The sequence below is a fragment of the Dermacentor variabilis genome, chromosome 10 (assembly GCF_050947875.1).
Source record: "Dermacentor variabilis isolate Ectoservices chromosome 10, ASM5094787v1, whole genome shotgun sequence".
Taxonomy (NCBI): domain Eukaryota; kingdom Metazoa; phylum Arthropoda; class Arachnida; order Ixodida; family Ixodidae; genus Dermacentor; species Dermacentor variabilis.
In genome coordinates this window covers 115,403,901-115,423,359 of record NC_134577.1, presented here as the reverse complement: position 1 = coordinate 115,423,359, position 19,459 = coordinate 115,403,901, and the positions used below count along the sequence as shown (strand labels likewise).

The following is a 19,459-nucleotide window of genomic DNA, read 5'->3' as shown; positions in this document are numbered from 1 at the left end:
TGACTGTAGCATCTTTCATGCATTTACTCTCCCCCCAACATTAGGAAGATAAACGCTCTCACTTTCAGATAACGAATGAAATCACGATATAGGTCAAGCACATGGGTTTCTGTAAGTCAAGTTCAATTTACATGGCAAGTACCAATTCAAGGATTGAAATAATGAATTTTCGCCTGTACAGATGTATGTACAGATCTACAGATGTGGTGGCAAGGAAATTTGGTCAGGATCAGATTGACTGAAAAATTGAACTGGCTCGAGAATACCGTATTTACTCGCATAATGATCACACCCCTGAATTTTGTCGTCAAAATTCGGTTTTCTTTCTTTCTCGTGTAATGATCACACCCTGAACTTGTCGCAGTGATATCTTGTGTGCCAAGTCTAACTAATGATGATCACGCTTACCATCTGTCGAATGCTACGCGAACAACTGGAGACATACCAAGAGGTCTGCATGCACCCAACATTCTTAAGCAGATGCCCCATTTCATTCCTTTCATCACTTTTTGCACTTCCATGAAAAAGAAGCTACAACCAAACTTGCCTCGGCTTTATTATTTGTAGGCTTCATAATGGTTTTGGGCAACAATAACAACATAAAGGGTGCCTCTAGATTCTTCTTGTCTGCACTCGTGGGCACGCAACAAATCGTGAGCGGCAACGATAGTGGCCACGTTTACACTGATACGTTGGAAGTGTACCCTATTCATCCACCGACGCTTGTAACACAGCTAAGATATTTGCCCACCTTTAGCAGAAACGTGCCGTGTTAGGATAGCAGTGAAGACAAATGCCGCAGTTTCCACAGCATGCCCACCATGTGTTTCTATGTCACTGGCAGCTAAGCGCACCCATCTCTGTTTCTGTCCCCTCAAAGTGGATATAGCTACGTTGTTGTTGCAAACTTGCCGATTTTAACAATATTATTCATTACTGATAGGGACGAAACTGTTTCAATGCGCTTAATGTACTCACGAGAAGAAAAATAATCGCGTTCGGTGTGTTTGGCTTGCTCTGCCGGCTGCCATTTTTGTTTTGGTGTCCCGCACTGAGAGCGGCAGCTGCCTGCTTGTCATCCCGCAGCAAATGCGGGATGAAAAAAGAAAATGTTCCTTTTCGTGGAAAATTTACCCCGCGTAATGATCACACCCCTGAATTGGTGTCAATTTTTTTTACAAGAGAGTGCGATCATTATGCGAGTAAATACGGTAAACAGAAGTCCACTGTAGCAATTTTTATCATTGGCACATTATATTAAATGTTGTGTGGTGGGTCTCATGAAATCGATTACTCAAATGAAGGCTTTGAAGGCACTCACTCTCGCTGTTGAAGAGAATGAACCAGATGGAGATCATGAGCAGGAGCAGCTTGGCCCGGTTGAAGCCCGGCCGTGGCCGAAACACTGCGCGGCTGCCCTCGCGCAAGTTGTCTAGTCGCATCAAGTCTCGCAGAAGCTCCCGTCTGCTCGTCCGGTGAAGCTGGCTACTGAACGGCACTGTCCAACCAATCCACACAAACATGAACGCCAGCAAGATGGCAGACGTCATGTAGATTGCCGCGTAGTTGCCTCCCGCTGCGCGAAACACCTGGCCGCCGACAAACAATCCCAGCTGAAAACCCAGCGTCAGCGCTGTCATGATGCAAGCGAAACGCACTGTTTTTAGTTCAGCTGAGGCTGTCCGCGTGCCATTGCTGTAGACAGAAGCACACACAGACACAAGGCCACCGCTAAAACCATTGGGGATCGCACAGAGGACAGTGGCGTACAGCGGCGTGCTGATGGATATCACAGTGAAGAGTGTGGTTAGGTCCTGCAGGATGCCACCGGCCGTGGCAATGAGCAGCGGTATCTTGTGGCCATAACGGTCACTCCAGGGGCTGACGAAGATGGAGAGAAGGCCGGCTGGCACAAATTGAATGAGGAACAGGGCCAAATTGTGCACGTTAGCATACCTGCAAGAAAGGTCAGAAAGAGCTCAAAAGCTTCAGACAATGTCTACTCGGATGACCTAAAGCAACTAACGGTTTGCTGGCACCACCTTCACTGCAGTTAGGGGCCAAACTATGGGTCTGTTTGATTTGCCTGCACCACTTGAACCAGAGTGCTGCACCCTGTCATTAATTTCAGTGGTGTAACAAAAGCACCCACTGAACCCCGCTATTGATTTCAAAAGATTCAGAAGTGTAGGGTTGGTTCACAATTTTCTCGCACCCTCCCTACTGACAGTGCCAACTTGGTGCAGACATGCAGATGCAAAGCAGCAGAGTAGCAGATAATGCAGCACGCTGACATAAGTGCTGTTGAAACCTTGCTTACATGTGTCTGCTGTGTCTATGCAACAAAGGGTGTGTTTTACGCCTTGGAAGCCGACTATACCGGTTTGGGACCTCTCAAACTGACAGACAGTGTATATTAGGCGAATGTCTGCACCGCGTATGTGCCTCTGCATTCGTCTTGTATGTCATGCTGTGCTGCACTCCTGAGGTCAAGCTTCACAATTTCTTACCTTCTTGTGTCCCACCACTAAATGGTTCACAGTGTTGCAGGCAAATTAAATGAACCTTGTACTTTATCTTTAATGGCATCAAAAAGAGACAACACATTGAGAACATGGCCCACACATGTACCAAACATTCTAGTAGTTCATTTGTCACACTTTGTTTCAGTTGTGACGCAATGCAACAAAGAAAAAAAATCACAAAACCACGATACTCCCTAATGCAGAATTCATACTTCTATACATGTTTTCATTTTGCGATATCTTGGCTGGTGCGGACAACCTGTGTTGTTCGGCACATTGCAAACGGAGTCAAGTGTGGTGCGACCACCTCGCTTATTTGGAGATCGCGAGAAGCAGCGCATGGCTCACGCATGGGTGCGATTCACAGCAGCCGTTGTAGACAGACCGCTACTCGTGCAGCACTTCGTTTCCATATACATATGGCATCGGTGGATGCGCTCGCTGCAAGCCATCGGTGAACAGAGAATGGCATGCTACTCTGGTGCCATCTCATAGTGGTTGATGCAGCAGAACCCGTCTCGTGCGGCACTATGCTTTTCCTTTCACGCTTTTGCCATACCCTCCTCCTCTGCTTTCCGCCTCATGGTTCTGCTGCACCCTCCTCGCATTCTCTTCGCTATTGCCATCTTTTATCTCCTGTTGCGCTCTGCGCTCACCTCTTTCATCCTCTGCTCATTCACCGTGACGCCGAGGGACACTGACACGAAATGCAGGAACGGGTGCCTAAGAGCTACACTCTAAAAACGTCTGCGCCTGTAAACTCAGTATTGAACCCACAACCATGCATTTCAAGCCTAGCATTCAAATACTATGTGACTTGCTTTGGGACTGACAAACACTGACAGTTTTCTTTCAGGCTCATGTTGCACGCTGTACTGCGCTCTACCTTTGCTCCACTGTCAGTTATAATGCATTGCACTTGCTGCACACACTTCTGCAAGCACACTATGACAATGCACATAAAAATGCAGCAGGAGTGTTGCATAAACACGGGCACCAGGTGTACGCGGCTCATTCAGCTAAACAGCTGGTTGCTCTCCGCTAAAATTTCGCACAGGGCAAGCGTTTAGCTGTGGGCTCAGTTTAATATCCTGATGGAATAAAACAAGACTGTGAACAAGGTCCCTGTGTGAGAGCTGAAACATTAACTTTACTAAATCTTTTCTGGTCGGTGTTTTATTTCATCATGTTCCATCTCGACCCAATGGGATTGATTCCATCACACTCTTGATTTCAGTTTATCGCCCTGTGTATGAGCATTAATTGCCTGTTTTGTTCACAGTAAAGCCAAGATGACACAATTAAAGATTTTTTTTTCTGCAACAGAGTAGTTGAGCCATCTGTCACTACTACAGTGAAAAGTGCATTTCACTGTAGCAGTGGAATCTGTAAAAATCCTGCGCCTGTCGATGCCTTTTAGCTGTGTCAGAGTCCTTGAAGTCTTCAACTTGCGACCAATCTGGATTTATACCGGCTTGGGAAAAGCAACGCAGGTTCGAAGTAAGCAACCCCTGAGAAGTTGTGCGGGAATGTAACCAGACTTCCCAGGGGTGCTTCAGTATGCCAGCAGTGCCAGGTACTGGTCTGAGGCTTTCCGCAGCAAGTCCTTGAATGTACAGACCATGCACTCTTGTTCGTTATTATACTGCGGAAAGCAGGGGCTGCTGGTGGCATCCATGAATCCATACTCTTTTGTGAAGTTCTGAAAGGCTGTGCAGGTCATGCGAGAACCATTGTCCCTAAGCACTAAGGTTGGAATGCTATGCCTGGCAAAGATGTTCTCGACAGTAGCTACAGTAGAACCCCGTTGATACGTTTTTAAAGGGACTGTGGGAGAAAAAAATGTATCAGCGGGAAAATATAACCGTAAGGAAGGGTGCAAATCACCACAGCACAAAGTCAGAAACAGTTTGAGTGGCTGCCAGTGCAGTTATTAGATGCCTCAGCACTCGTAGTGTGACCAGGAACGGCCCATGCGTGTGTGTATAATTAAAGGACATGTATGGTGTCCCATGACAGTGGCCCTACCGCAATATATTGCGTACACTTCACTTCATAACACGGTTCTACTGCGCAGAAGCTGACTAATGAGAACCAGCAATTGTGAAATGCAAACAAGACTGCTGCAGAACTGATGTGCCATAGTCAATGTCCCAGTGCTTCAAGTCATTCATTAATTCCCCCGTTCTCAACAATCTATGAGCCTCCTGGTTAGCTCAGATGGTAGATCCACACCGGAGGGGCATTGGTCCCACGTTTGAATCACGTACCAGGTCAACTTTTTTCAACTGTGAGGTCTTCTTTATGAGAATCCCATGTGGGCTTCTTTTGTAGCTTCATGCTATAGTTGGATGGACGATAATATTTCCCTTTCATGAACATTCCTCCACCTTGCGGGCTTCCACAGGACTAATTTGCCATATTCAGTGTTTTCACTATGAAAAAATAAAAGACATATCTGTTCCTAAAGTTAGTTCTTGCACTCATATAATTACCCAAGAAAGTAGATGTGGGAACAGGAATTGCCGTAGCACAACTGGTAGTGCAACATATGCATAATGCAGAGGTTGTGGGTTTGGCTTCTACCAGCGGCTAGTTATTTTTTCGTCGACTTTCATTTCGCTTTAGAGGGGCTCTGAAACAGTTTTTATCAAAGTCAAGAAATGTATTTGAAGTTAAATTAGGCTATTTCAGAAATATTTTGCAGTAAGAAGTACTTCAGTGCATTTAGCAGAAGCAGAATTATTGCTGGTCAAAGATCGCCTGTGATCCACTTCGCGGAGCCCCCCTTCCTTCTTTAATGCCTTGCACTGCGAAGGCTATGGTGGAGTAGGCCATGCCCACAATTCTCTGCCTACTGAATGTCACAGGGGTGCACGGTTCAAATTTGATTTTGAATGTTCCCATAGCTGCCCCCATTTCCAATTTTGGCACCTACAACATGCCAAATGCGGTTGTCCTCAGCGAGCCGCAGTGAGCTCAGCAAGCAGACTTATCGTGGCACCCCACGGTGGCAGTGGTATCAATGCTACGTAGCAGATCGGAGCTGCCTGCAACTTTAGTGTGCGTATGCGCAATGTCTGCTTTGTGCGCAACAGGGCCGAAGTGCGTGCTCGCAGAGTGCGGCCATGCTCCATAGTGCAGACAGGCTTTGTTCTACACCAGCTAGACTGATCATACCAATAGCCACATACAATTACGTATTTTGAAGCGTCAATAGTTCAATATGAAGCAATTATTGCCAACACGTTTAGCCAGAAGCAGCCAGGATTGTGCATGAGCTGGCAAGTGTACGTGTGGTCCGACCTCAAGTTTCGGATAGTTTGAGGCTAGTTGAGTGTTTAAAACTCATTGAAATTAGCAAGACCCAATGGCTAAAACACCAGTAAACAGGGCAGCAAAAGTTTAATTCCTACACTGGCGGCTGCGACCGAGTGTGAACAGACGTGATAGTCGGCTTCTTTTGGAGGTACATAATTCTTACAGAAATTCGAAAGCAGATTTTCGCTTACTTTAGTCTGCTCATTAAACTGTGCCCATAAATACACAGTAACAGTACGAAGGAGCAGACTGATCGAAACACCCGTCTTGACTAATGTCAGCTATCAACCAATGGCAGCCATCTATTGGAATCTTGCATATAATGACATAAGCAAGCCGCCAGCAGCTTTGAGGCAATGAGGAGAAAGCTTTGTTTGAAACAAGTGTTTGAGAAATATGTAACTTAATGCTCTGCTTGTGAGCTCCACGTGCCGCAAACAACTGCAAAATTTGGCTGAGACGTTCACAGCAGCACATGCTATCCCCAGAAGGTGTTTCTTCACCAAACCTGATGAGTGGATCATTATCATCATCATCATCAGCCTATTTTAAGTCCACTGCAGGAAGAAGGCCTCTCCCCCCGATCTCCAATTACCGCTGTGCTGCACCAACCAATTCCAACTTGCGCCTGAAAACTTTTTAATCTCATCACCCCACCTAGTCTTTTGCCATCCTCAACTGCGTTTCCCTTCTCTTGGAACCCATTCTGTGATCCTAACGGTTGTTATCTAACCTACACATAACATGACCTGCCCAGCTCCATTTCTTTCTCTTAATGCCGATTAGAGTATCAGCTATGCCCGTTTGCTCTCTGATCTACACCATTCTCTTACTGTCTCTTAACCCCTTCAATTTATCAGTTCTACACTTCCATTAAAAGTGCAAATTACTTCTGTTATGCTGTCTTAGGCTATCATTACCTGTTGGCTTCATATGGTTGTGACTATTAAATTACATATGCATATCAATATGTTTCTTTTATATGTAACACACCCTTTTTTTATCAAGAATTCAAACAGTGAAAAAAACCTTTGCAGTATAGCCTTCAATTGCGAAATGGGCTGTAGCTATGAGCATCATTTCATGTTCCATAAGGAAGCCACACGCACCGTGTGACATCGTCCTTGATAGTCTTATTCCAGGAGAGGTTGCGGCATGCTGTGGCATTGATGCTGTACCGCTGCAGACAGGCTTTGGTCAGCAGCAGGTCCTGGGTCATGACGAGCCGCATGGAGTATGACACGGCGTACACAAACAAGAACAGCTCTAGATGCAGTGTGCGCACGAAGTGCAGCCAGTCCACACGTCGCAGTGCCCCCGCGGATGCCTTCTTGTCCGGCATTGCAACGTCCAGCTCCCCTGTGTCCATCAAGCAGGTCGTCTGCGAGGTAAGTTCTGCTTTATTTCACTCAACCCAAATCAAACACGCAAGATAAACACTTTGTTTCATCCTACCTGCTACAAGCTATTGCATATTGTGATGATCTTCCAACACAATTCCAAACAGCATCAGCAGTATTTTTGGGAAGGGTTTTGCGGGGCAACAGTGACCATCTCCAAACATTTCTATTCACTTATTCTTGCATGTGAATCAAGCACACTGCTGACATACGACAGCATATAGTACTGTATATATATAGCATATATAGCATATATATAGCATATAATACATATAGTACTGTATATTTACATGTATGTACCTGTAATGACATAGCATGTGTAAGCTGTACTGAGCAGTATGTCGCCGCAGCAATAATTTCAAGGAGTTTCAGGACCCCTTAACTTTCCTCCCGGTTACGGGCCTGGTGGTGGGAATGCTCTCCAGCATTTTGGAGCAGCCATTGGAGCAGGAAAAATCTGCTTTTGGTGCACCGACTGCTGTGTTTCGAGCAAGCGTAAGCGTAAAGTTTCAACGAAGGCACACACAGAGAAATGAAAGTTAGTTTAGTGTAAGGATGTACGAATACTGTGTAGTAAATTTCGAATTGTGATTTAATCTTGCGACTTTTGCACATAAAGCAAGCAGTCCATTTAACCTAATGCATTGGATTGTGAGGTTTTACGTAAGTAAAAAAAAAAAAAAAGATGTGATTATGAGGCATGCCATAGTGAGGGCCTACAGATTAAGTTTGACCACCAGGGGATCTTTAACGTGTACCCAAAGCATGGGACACAGGCATTTTTTGCATTTTGCCTCATCAGAATGTGGCCATTGTGGCCTGGGTCAGATCCCACAACCTCGTGCTTAGCGGCGTAACACCATAGTTGCTAAGCCACTGCGGCGGGTATTTATCCTAATGCTCATGTATTGTATGCATATTGTACGCATCGTGGTATATGCATACAAATGAGTAGGCCATGGTCCGCAATTTCCTTGATACATTTGTTCATGTATGACATGTACTACTCCACTGCAACCATTGCAGGTTCATTGACACAGCTGATTTACTGCAATATAACAACGTATAAGCAAATTGTGACTTCTACTGCTAACTATTGTATAACATTTGATTTCGTAATGCTAAATTTTATGCAACGAACTACTCCTGCTCGTTTTCATTATGCTTAGCCTTTTCTAACCCCACTTACATAATACTCCACCTCATAGGCTGCGAATACTGAAAAAAGTTAGAAAAATAAGGGAAAAAATATGCAGATTCCACACACTGTTGGAATTGATGTAAGCGAAGCTTTCCATGCCGGATGCTTTGATTGACGATAATTAGTGGTGATGCTGACAGCTAAAGCTTAATTTCTTGAACGTTTACGCTAACATGAAGAGTGGCGAGTTGATGTTAAACGTTACCTTGCGTGCACCACTGCTGTTTGTTTGCGTAGTACACAGAACACGCAGGGAGAGGTGTTTGCTTGAGGCGTTGTTGTGCGCCATACTTTATAACCTCATAGGGTTCAGCGTTGTCATTGCCTCGCATGGCACATCACATTGTGGCAGAAGAATTAAACTTCAATTGGGTTATGGGGCTGTACGTGCCAAAACCACACTCGGATTATGAGGCACGACATAGTGGCGGACTCCGGATTAATTTTGACACTGTGATGTCCTTTAACGTGACCCAAAATCTAAGTGCATGTGCGTTCTCCATTTCGCCCCCGTCGAAATGCGGCTGCGGCGACTGGGATCAAATCCACGGCCTCTAGCAATGTCATAGCCGGAAAGCTATTGCGGCGGGCATATAAGTGTTGCTTTGACGGTCGACCACTTCTGTAATGCCTCTTGAACTCTGCGGTGCGTTTTAATTAATGCGGCTCTGCTTCTGCGCACCCTGCATAAGTTGCCCGCTTGACATATTTGCATGGCGTTTACTTTCAAGAAATAGCAGCAATGTACCGTACCGTAACTTGAACTTAAGCTTATCCTTTGTCTCCGCAACTGATGTCATATAGTATTGGGGTTTCCTTGCCTTCTCACGTCACCTCCCCTCTCTCTTGTATGGGAACTGCCTCTTCTCCTCCTCTTCTCTCTCCAGTTCTATCTGCGTCCCCTCTGGTCTCTCATGTTAGTAGAAAGGGAAGCGCTGCAGTTTCTACAATGCTTCTGAGAGGAGTCATGGTTAATTAGAGCTGTCACGCGGTGGTGGCGAAGGCAGCAGCAGCAGCAGCATGAAAGTTGAAGGAACAGACAAAGAAAGCTTCGCTTTAAAAAGCGCCAGTAGTAGAACCTCTCTTTAGTAGTAGAACCTCTCTCTTTTGTAGCCACATTGTGCTGCCTTCGTAAATAAGCCATGCCTTGCACTCTCCAGACTGATACGCCCAACACACCACTCACTGCAGACAGCAGGCAACTTTGTTCGCTCTGAGGCAGCACCAAGGCGGGCGTCCCGGTGCAATATAACAGATGGTGCCCACTTGTTAAAAGTAAAGATGGTTAGTTAATCTTTCTTCCAAATGCCTCTCACTGATGTGCATAAAGCCAGTGCCACCAGCATACTAATTGACTACAATGAAACCTCGTTAAATCCTAGTTGGCCAGAGCTCGGAAAAAGTATGTACTAAACGGTAGTAATGCTTAACCGAAATAGGATGAGATTGCCCACTTACCTGTCAACAATGGAACTCAAAAGGAGTGCGATGAAAGGGGAAAAAGACATGCAGTATTTATTCACTTCGCGCGACAAAAGTGTTATTTTAATTTGATGCCGCGGCGACCTAGCAGCGACTACAGCGGCCTCAAACTTACTGAAACTGCGAGCCGGCTTTTCGGCCAGCCCCCTCTTCTCGGCAAACACACACATGGCAGATTCCTTTTTGGCATTGCATGTTCTCCGTGCACGCGAGCGGTAGCACTGCTGAAGTCGCGGGGCGCCTTTTTAATCGTGAGGTGCTGTTCTCGTCGCGCAACGATTGCATTCATGAGGCTGACGTAACATGCAGCTTCTGCCACTGTCGGGCTTGAATCGCCCGTGCTGTCGCTTTCCGTGTCGTCCTCATCACTGTCGCTAGTGGACCCTTTGGCAACAACAGAGGCAATTATGGCGAAAAGTCGAACCTCGTAGCTGACATCTCTTCGCGGTCGCAGCAGCGCTGCCGAGCAACTTATTCGCATTCGAAATGCTTCACACCATAGTCAACAGTAGATCCCTGTTGCGTGCCAGCACTGACTTCTTTGTGTCCCGTTTGATAGCACGAACAATGTCTATTTTTTTTTTGTATGCTGAGCATCTGGTGTCTTTTTTTATCCGAGCTTTGGCATGATGTGAGTTCTTGTTTGCACGACGCCACAACGCTTTTTCATCATAGAATAAAGAACTAACTTTAGAGAAGGGAAACTGTACGTTCCGCAGTGGTACAAAAATAAGCAGCGGCAGCGCATGGTACTTGCATAGGCGGACGCCAGATGGCGCTGCTCAATCAGAAAGCGGAAGTGTGTGTGCGTGTGTGTGTTTTTTTTAGAGCAAAATCCAATATGGGCGCTTTATACCGGTAGCGTGCGCTGGTACGTGCCGTGCTTGCCTTGTCGGCTATGCGGCATACTTCAATGCCTTGGCTGCTGCATAGCTGGTGCGTTCTAATTGCCAGGAGACCAAACAGCCTCTACTGACGCCCATACAAACAAGCCACATGTGAGTGAACAGAATGTGCAACTTTATTGGCAGAAGAGAAGCAGTGTACATTCTCATGCAAGAGCAGAAATAAAATTTGCATGTCAAGATATGCTGGATTTATTGACGCGAGCTTGTAAACGGCTCACCGTCGTCATCACACATGGTGGTCTGGTAACAAGCGACAACCAGCGGCGCAAGCAAATTGGACAGAGTGTCCCAGCTGTTTGCAGCGACAGTCGCCATTAAAGATGAGCAACTCGCATTGCGGAGCAATTGGGTGACGCAGGAATCTGCTGCCGCAACCAACATAGCGACATGGATACCTGGTATTTTACGTTAACTCCTTTCCAAGCTGCATGTTTCTTTTCTTTCGGGGGCCACCAATGTGTGGCTCATACTTGGTGCCCCACTTTGTCTCAATATGGACAAACTGGTTCCGTGGGCATCACCTTCGGCAGCCACTCTTGCAGGCCTTTCCACACATGTGGCTATCAACTTCATACACTTCGAACCATGTAAGCATATATGTTGGTCTCCGTTCTGAGCAAATCATGGCCAAGGTAGGCCACAAGCACAATTTGCCCATGGCTGCAGCAGGAAAGAACGAACGGGGAGCACCAGTTATGGTACGTGTATACTGGGAGCCTATGTCACTATGCGGACTGCAGGGGCAAATGCTTACCTCGAGAGACTGCTTCCCAACGCAAGTGACCAGGCCCCCACATCCGAGAAACGTAACACAGTGACCACAACCAAGTGGGGCAGCAAAACCAACTTCTGCAATCAGTCACTTCAGTGTAGCTTGCGCAAAGGCCCAGGCTATCAAGGAAAAAACAGCAATCATCAGCTAGACTAGGAATATGAAAAATGAGAAAGCTTGCATTCAAGAAAGAAGCCACTCTGCTCTGCAAGCATTGAAGGCTAAAAACATTAAGAAAAGTAAAATGGTGCATAGCACACGGTGCGCAGGGTATTGCAAGGCACATGCCGATGCTGATCAGCTATTCCAGGGGAGAGCTTGCGCATGACAACATACACTAGAAGATCCTGCTACAGATATGTTACGCTACTAGACAGTGACTGGTATTAAGCATGAGAAAAGAATCGGCTGACCTTTATCTTTGGATGAGGATGAATGATCTCCAACGAGAATGGGCAATGAAAAATCTTGCATTTTTAGAAAAAGAAATTACATTAGGCACAAATTGAATTGACATAGCCAGGAAGCTGATTACGGGCGAACTGACGGAACTCTTTTGGCCAGCGTTGCCTGTGCTTGGTCGAAGTTGCAGGTGCATCTGAAGGAAGGAGAAGGAGGAGACGAAGGGGAGGAAAGACAGGGAGGTTAGCCAGTGTAAGTACCAGCTGGCTACCCTGTGCTAGGGAAAGGGGTAAAGGGAATAAAAGGAGAAAGAAGTTGAAAAAACAAAAAGTGGAAACCAGAAAAATCACACAGTAACGCGATACTATGCGCTACAACATTCAAAGGCGGTCGCACAATTTGCATGTCCTTAAAAACTTCAGCAAAGCCCTTAAGGTTTTGAGTGCCGAAGCCCGTCTGGACCAGTGTCCTAGAGCTTTCTCCTCTGTAAAGGGGTGATTGTCCAGTTTTTCAAGCACGGTCACGAGCACTTTTCTTGGCACTTTGTAACGGGGACAGTCACAAAGGAGGTGATCAATCGTCTCCTCAGAGTCGCAGGTGTCACAAGTAGGGCTGTCGGCCATTCCAATGTGGAATGAATAGGAGTTCGTGAATGCCACGCTGAGCCACAGGCGGCACAGAAGTGTTGCTTCCGCTCGTGGTAACCCTGGTGGTAGGTGCAGTTGCAGACATGGATCCAATCTGTGGAGACATGCATTCGTGAATTCACTGGTGTTCCACAGATTCTGCGTAAGCTCGCAGGCGAGGGAGCGAAGACTTGTGGCTGCATCTGTTCTTGACAGCGGTATGGGTAAATCTGGGCACCATCGTGGGCCGACCGGGCAGCGCCATTGCACTGTCATATCCTGAAATACCGCAGTGACCCGGTATCCACTGGTAGATGATGTTGTGTCCCTTGTTGATTGCATGATGGTGGAGTAGTCGGATGTCTGCGACTAGTTGCACATTTGGTCCGTGGTTGAAAGGGGACATCAGACACTAGAGAGCTGCCTTTGAGTCACATAAGATGGACCACGAATCTGATGATTTGAGAACAATAAGCTCCAGAGCAGCACGGATAGCTGCGAGTTCTGCAGCCGTTGATGATGTAATGTGAGATGTCTTGAACTTGAGGGTGACAGACTCTGCAGGAATCACCACGGCTCCAGCTGAACTTTTAGAGGAGACAGAACAGTTCGTGCAAACGTGGATGCGTCCTCTGTGTTTGTCATGTAGCACTGAAAGCACGGTTTGTTTGAGGGTAACAGTTGACATTTCTGTTTTCTTTTTGATACTGGGAATAACAAGAAGAGCCTGGAGTGGATGGAGGCACCACAGCAGTAGAGATGGTCGTACTGCAGGCGTGAAGTTTGACGGTAAAGTTCCACGGTTGGCGGCAGTAATCTTGCTAAACGCTGAACAAGGTCGAACGCCAGGAAGGGAGGCGAGATGATGCGATGGAAGTCGGGCGAAGTGCCTGATGTGCATCCTTAAAGTGTCGACTTGAAGATACATATTGATGGGGTGGTCATGCGCGATGGTTATTGTTGCTGCCGTAGATGCACATCTGGGAAGACCAAGGCAAATTCGCAGCGCGTGAGCTTGTACAGGCTGGAGGGTACGGAGGTTGGTCTTACCGGTCCCACCCAGTACAGGTAAGCTATAGCACAGGAGACCGAGAAACAGTGCGTTATAAAGTTGGAGCATCACACTCACAGACACACCCCATGACTTTCCCGCAAGAAATCTGAGCACGTGGGTTATGACTAATTTCCTTTTTAGGTAGGAGATATGAGGACTCCAGGAAAGGTCTCGATCTATTATGTATCACTCCTAGAAAGCGGTGCGTCTTCTCGTAGGCAACTGGCTGTCCATTAATTCTGATAACGTACGGTTTCATTGCATTGCGCGTGAAAGCGACTATAGAGCACTTCTCGGAGGACACCTCCAGACCTCGTGCTCGAAGATAACTTGATGTTAGTGTGGCCGCTTTTTGAAGTCTGGCGCGCACCTGGGGACGCGTCGCTCCTGATGACCAAATGCATATATTGTCTGCATAAATCGACACATGGATGGATTGCGGAAGGGTATGAACCAGGTCGATGAGCACGAGGTTAAATAGAGTGGGGCTCAAGACTCCGCCGTGTGGTACGCCACAGTTGGTGTTGTGTTGTGATGACGCACCATCCTCTGTTTGCACAAAGAATGACCTGTCCTTCAAGAAGCTGCATATCCACCGAAAAACAAGGCCACCTAGGCCGACATCGCCCAAGGCGTCCAGGATGGCTTGACGGGTTACATTGTCATAAGCACCTTTAACATCCAGGAACATCACCGCTGACAGCCTCCTGAGGTTTTTTTCATGCTTAACAGACGAGACAAGATCTATGACGTTGTCTACAGAAGAGCGTCTGCGTCGAAAGCTTGCCATAGCATCAGGGCATAACTTGTAGTGTTCTAGATACCGCTCTAGATGCGTCAGCACCATCCTCTCCATCACCTTTCCTAGACAACTGGCCAGAGCAATGGGATGATAAGACGCCATGTCTAAGGGTGATTTACCTGGTTTGAGCAGAGGCACAAGGCGGCTGAACTTCAATGCAGCAGGAACTACTCCTTCCAACTTGAATTATTGTACACGTCTAGAAGTGCATGCCGGGCTGTCTGACCAAGATTTCCAAGAGCTGCGTATGTCACCCCATCAGGCCCAGGCGATGAGGAACGTCTGCACGCTGCCAACGCCGCCTGCAACTCCTCGATGGAAAACAGATTGTCCACACGAGAATCCCGAGAGATTGGAACAACATGGGGATCCCGTGTAGCGAACGATGGCGGTAGACCAGCAACCTTGGAACAGAAGTCCTCCGCTACATCGATCTCTCTGCGACCTTGGTAGAGAGCCAGGCATTTGAAGGGGTGGTGTTGTTGCGGTGATGTTCGAAGACCACACACTGTTCTCCATATATGTGACAGGGGTTTATGTGGATCAAGGGAAGCACAGAAGGTTTTCCATCTTAGAGAGTGCAGGGAGTTGTGATCCGACGCTGGATCTTCTTCTGTATGCGTCTCGCCTCCCTTAGGTCGTAGATGGACTTGGTGCGCCTGTACCTTCGTTCTGCGCGACGGTGGATTGCTCAAAGCCGCTCGAATTCTGCTTCGAATTCAGAAAATTTAGGAATAGGCCTAAAAGATCTTGTGGCTTCTTGAGCAGTGGTGTTAATTAGCTTCTCGATGTTTTCAGGTAGACAGTCCTGGATCTCTTGGCAATTCTTCTCCATGAGCAACGTGTATTTAGGCCAGTCGATGTGATGAAGAATTGTAGTAGAGTGTGACTTGCGTATGCCGTCGATTTTAATATATGTTGGAACGTGGTCACTACCGTGAGTTTCGTTGTCCGTGAACCATTTCACACTGGGCTTCTTCGATTTTCCACTTCTGGCTACCCGCGGGCTGCCAGAGCCAGCCAGAGCGTCTTCGTTTTTCTCGGGTTGCTCCGCCCACCGCGCTACGCACTTCCGCCGGGCGTTCGTTTTGCTCGCGCTGGACGGTTCTGGCTACCCGCGGGCTGCCAGAACCTGCCAGGACGATTTTGGTCTGGCTGCTCTCTGGAAGTTCTCTGGCTAGCAGACGACTAAAAGAGGCGATGGGCGCTCGCCGCCATCTTTACGGGGACTTCACGGATTGCAACGCGGGTGCTTGAGGACTTAAATTTACCTCGCTCAGCCAACCGCCTACGGTCATCTTCGGATTTCCTTACTTCTAGCGTTTTTTAGGTACTAACGCACCTTTCCGCATCGCGAAGCGGTGTGATACGAGCCGTGGTGAACCGTTTGAAGCTTTTGTGTGCGTGTCCCCAGCTGATTGCTTCTTCGCGGCGGTGAACAGCGCGCCGCGCTCTCATGCGTGCATGTTATCTGCATCGTGTTCCAGGCAAGTTGTAGACGCTCACTCACACATTGCGGTACATTTTGGGTTCGTATTTCTCTGGTGGCGTTCCTTTTCACATATCTCGCGTATGTATATCTCCTTTCTCTGCAGTTAGCGAAGGCCTTGCAGCTAGCCCGTGTTTGCTCCGTCTCTCCGTCGTATGCTGTGGCAGCTCGAAACCGATATGTGTTCGAACTGCAGGCCGTTGATCTAAGAATACACTGATTGCACTAGCTCGGTACATTTAGACACACGTACATTGGCTTAATTTATTGCTCTCATGATTGCGACCAATGTTGTTTTTCGTGTGAAACGTTTCGCTCGTCACAGGCGACGTGCATTTTCATGCGCCAGCCGCGTCCCCAGCTCCTTAAATGAGAAGTACCATCAGCCACAACAAACTTTACGAAATCGAAGCCCAAGCAGGTCGACGCGAAATTTTATGCGTATGAGCTAGACGTACCCGATAACCTGCTTTTTCATGTCTTGTTATGACACAACGCCAACTCATCAAATGTCGCCGGTGGTCGACGTGATCGCTGCGAGCAGGGATCCTCCAGCTATCGCTTTCGAGTATACAATCACGATTTCGCATCTTCTCATCCGCCGCGTCGGAGGCCATCTGTTACGCTGCGCAAGCGAGATTGGCCGAGTACGCGTCCTGCGCCGAGTCGCGTGAAATCGCGCGAAAGTGATCGTATCCCTGAATGCAACAATATATTTTCAAGCTGGCAACGCATAAATGGGCCGACTACGCCGAGCGCGCGCCGGCCTCTATGGGCGCTGCCATGCTGGTAGCATGTTTACATTTGGCCAGCTCTACCGGCGTTCGAATTTGCAAACTTCGGGCAGGTTCGGGTTGTCTTGGGGTCCCAGCCCATGTGACTTCCTGTCAGAACCGGAACTGGCTGCCATCTAGCTGCCAGCGGGCTGCCAGAACTCCGAAAATCGAAGAGGCCCACTGGCACTGAGGCATCTTGAAACAAAAGTTAAGTCCAGGCAGCTGCTGTATGCCAATCCCCACAGAAAAGTAGGACTGCCATCATTTAGGCAGCAGAGCTCATGGTCTGACGCGAAGGATAGTACACGTCTTCCTCGACAGTCCATCTTTAAGCTTCCCCATAGCGGATGATGCGCATTGAAGTCGCCGGTAATAACCCATGGTCCAGGTGTCGATGTTAAAATTGCACCTAGTCTTGCGTTGTCAAATCGACTCGAAGGTGAAATGTAGGCACCTACGAGCGCGACGTTCATGCATCTTATAGTCAAACATACGTACTGATTGTCGTCATCAGGTGCCACTCGGTGTAAAACATACGTGAAATCGCATCTGATATAAACAATGACTTTGCTGCAGTCGCTACAGCTGGCAGACATGAAAGCTTCATATCCTGATAGGCGGATGGCGCTCGCAAAGTTTGGTTCACAAATGGCGATTATTGGAAATTTGTTCTTAAAAATAAACGGATGAAAGTCCGAAATGCGGCATTTAATGCCTCTGACATTCCATTAGAAGACAGATGCTTCCTTGACCTCTTTAAGGAACGAATGTAGAGGAGCAGCCATGGTGCTTCTCAAGACCGGACAGTACCAGATTCAGGGCATCCAGTATTTGAATTGCGCCTCGAGCCACCGGAGTGTGCAAACCGTACTAACGTGCCCAATCCTTTGACACTTCGTGCACTGAAGTGGCTTTGGCACAAAAGGCCAAACAATGTGTCGGAAGTGACCGACCTTGACGTGGGACGGTAGGCTGTCTCCTTTGAATGTAACTTGACACACTGCGAGTTTCCCAGGCGACGAGCTTGCAATATGGCAATTCCCTCTGTCGCCGGCTTGATGAGTATATGCAGGTCAGTATCACTTATGGAATTACCCACGTCATACACAATGCCAGCCGTAGAGTCATGATCGCCTTGTTTATAGCAGCGTACGTTAATGTTATCCAGCACCTTAACGTTGCTCAGAATGTCTAGTGCGCTGCGGTTTGTGACATCTATAGCAAGGATGTTCTTACGGGCGTTGATCCTTACATCTTTGATCTGACCTGGAACAAGTGCCTCGGGAGACACAGATGTGGCTTGGCGGTTGATTCGATTTAGATTGTCGCTAGCAGCCACAGGCACAAATAAAATTGTGAGGTCTGATGGCTTTTGCATCGGGATCACAGTTGCCTTACTTGTGGAAGGAGGTGTCCTGATGAGTCTTCGCTTTGCTTTGTGCTTCGCTACGGGCACAAAGTCACTGTCATCCAAGGTTTCATCACTGGTCCCTGAGTAGATCACAGTGTCCTCGCTGTCGGTGTCACTCGGGCGACTAGACCGCTTTCTCAGTACGGCCGCTGTTGACGTAGAAGGACCGGGAACCCCTCCAGGTGACTCCACATCCATCGCCGCAGTTAAGGGAGCGGCGTCTCCCACAAAGTAGCTTCAAATTCTGAAGACGAAGAATTTCTGGAAAGTCCTTTTTGAGTTACCTGGATGACTTGGCCAAATGTCCGTGCGGGTGGATTGGTGGCTGAAGCTCTTTTCAGTCTTGACACAGTCCTTTGCAGATTTGATATCTCATTCAGATTCTTCTGCACGTGCTTCTTTGTTCGTGGTGTATAAGCCTTGCAAATTCGGCTCCAGCCCCTTCCTGTTGGTGTAGATGGGGGCTCCAGTGATGATCAAGATGTGCTTGGCACAGACTCTGTTGGGGCAGAACAGTAACACATGAGATACAGCAGAGATTAGCCAAACTCATGTAGTGTTTTCTTTTATGTTCGAACCAATTATACTGAGCCATAAATATGAACAAACATTCATATCTGCTGTAAACAAATGACATGTATCTCAAGACCAGCAAGCCAATACAGCATATATCAAGCATATCTATTTCTGAACCAGATGCTGTTTACCTTGTAGTAGCGGCCAAAGTTCACAAAATGGCCGTGTTGTAGCAGGCAGCGCTTCTATTTAGTGCATGGAATGTTTGCTTTATACTGGTGCCGTCCTCATTACTGCATGTCTGGAACAATTTTTTACTGCATCATAAATTGAAAAAGCACAATTTTGCAATATGAAATGTAAAGACGTGTGACATATACATTGTAGTGGTTTGAGACTACAGAACACATGCAAATGTACACTGTCTGTTCTAGGGTGCTCAAGCAGCATGTTAAATAAATATTGAGTTATCATGCTTGTACTGTTTAATACATTAAATTCTGTACTTTCACTTCACTTACCAAAGCATTATTCGGTTTTGTGGACAAAAGAAGTTGCCAGTGGACTTGAAAAAAGTTTATAGATGTAGTGATAAGGCTACCCAGTCACCTATGGCCACGGCTACAATAAAATGAAAAATGTGACGCGCGTTCCGATATCGCTCTCTTTTTTCCCCCCGATTGTGTGTGTATAACGATGGCCTCGCAACTGAAGGTTTATTTAGGAAACAGCAACGGAGAGTTCTGATTACCCATATGTAATGCAGAATCTAGT

General features: G+C 47.2%; 1 protein-coding gene and 1 long non-coding RNA gene across 3 annotated transcripts in view; both read right to left on the bottom strand.

Moving 5' to 3' along the window:
• Positions 1-19,459, bottom strand: part of LOC142560888 (proton-coupled folate transporter-like) — a 137,630-nt gene that overhangs the window by 81,164 nt on the left and 37,007 nt on the right. For both annotated transcript variants that reach the window (XM_075673299.1, XM_075673300.1), the window contains exons 3-4: positions 6,956-7,227; positions 1,322-1,956 (exon numbers count right to left, since the gene is read on the bottom strand). In XM_075673299.1, coding sequence (XP_075529414.1) covers positions 1,322-1,956; positions 6,956-7,227 — 907 coding nt within the window. The remainder of the gene's footprint in view (positions 1-1,321; positions 1,957-6,955; positions 7,228-19,459) is intronic.
• Positions 10,950-18,762, bottom strand: LOC142560887 (uncharacterized). Its single transcript, XR_012823466.1, has 3 exons — positions 18,454-18,762; positions 11,592-11,728; positions 10,950-11,497 (listed from the first exon to the last, which is right to left on the bottom strand). It is a non-coding gene; the product is annotated as an uncharacterized LOC142560887 (long non-coding RNA).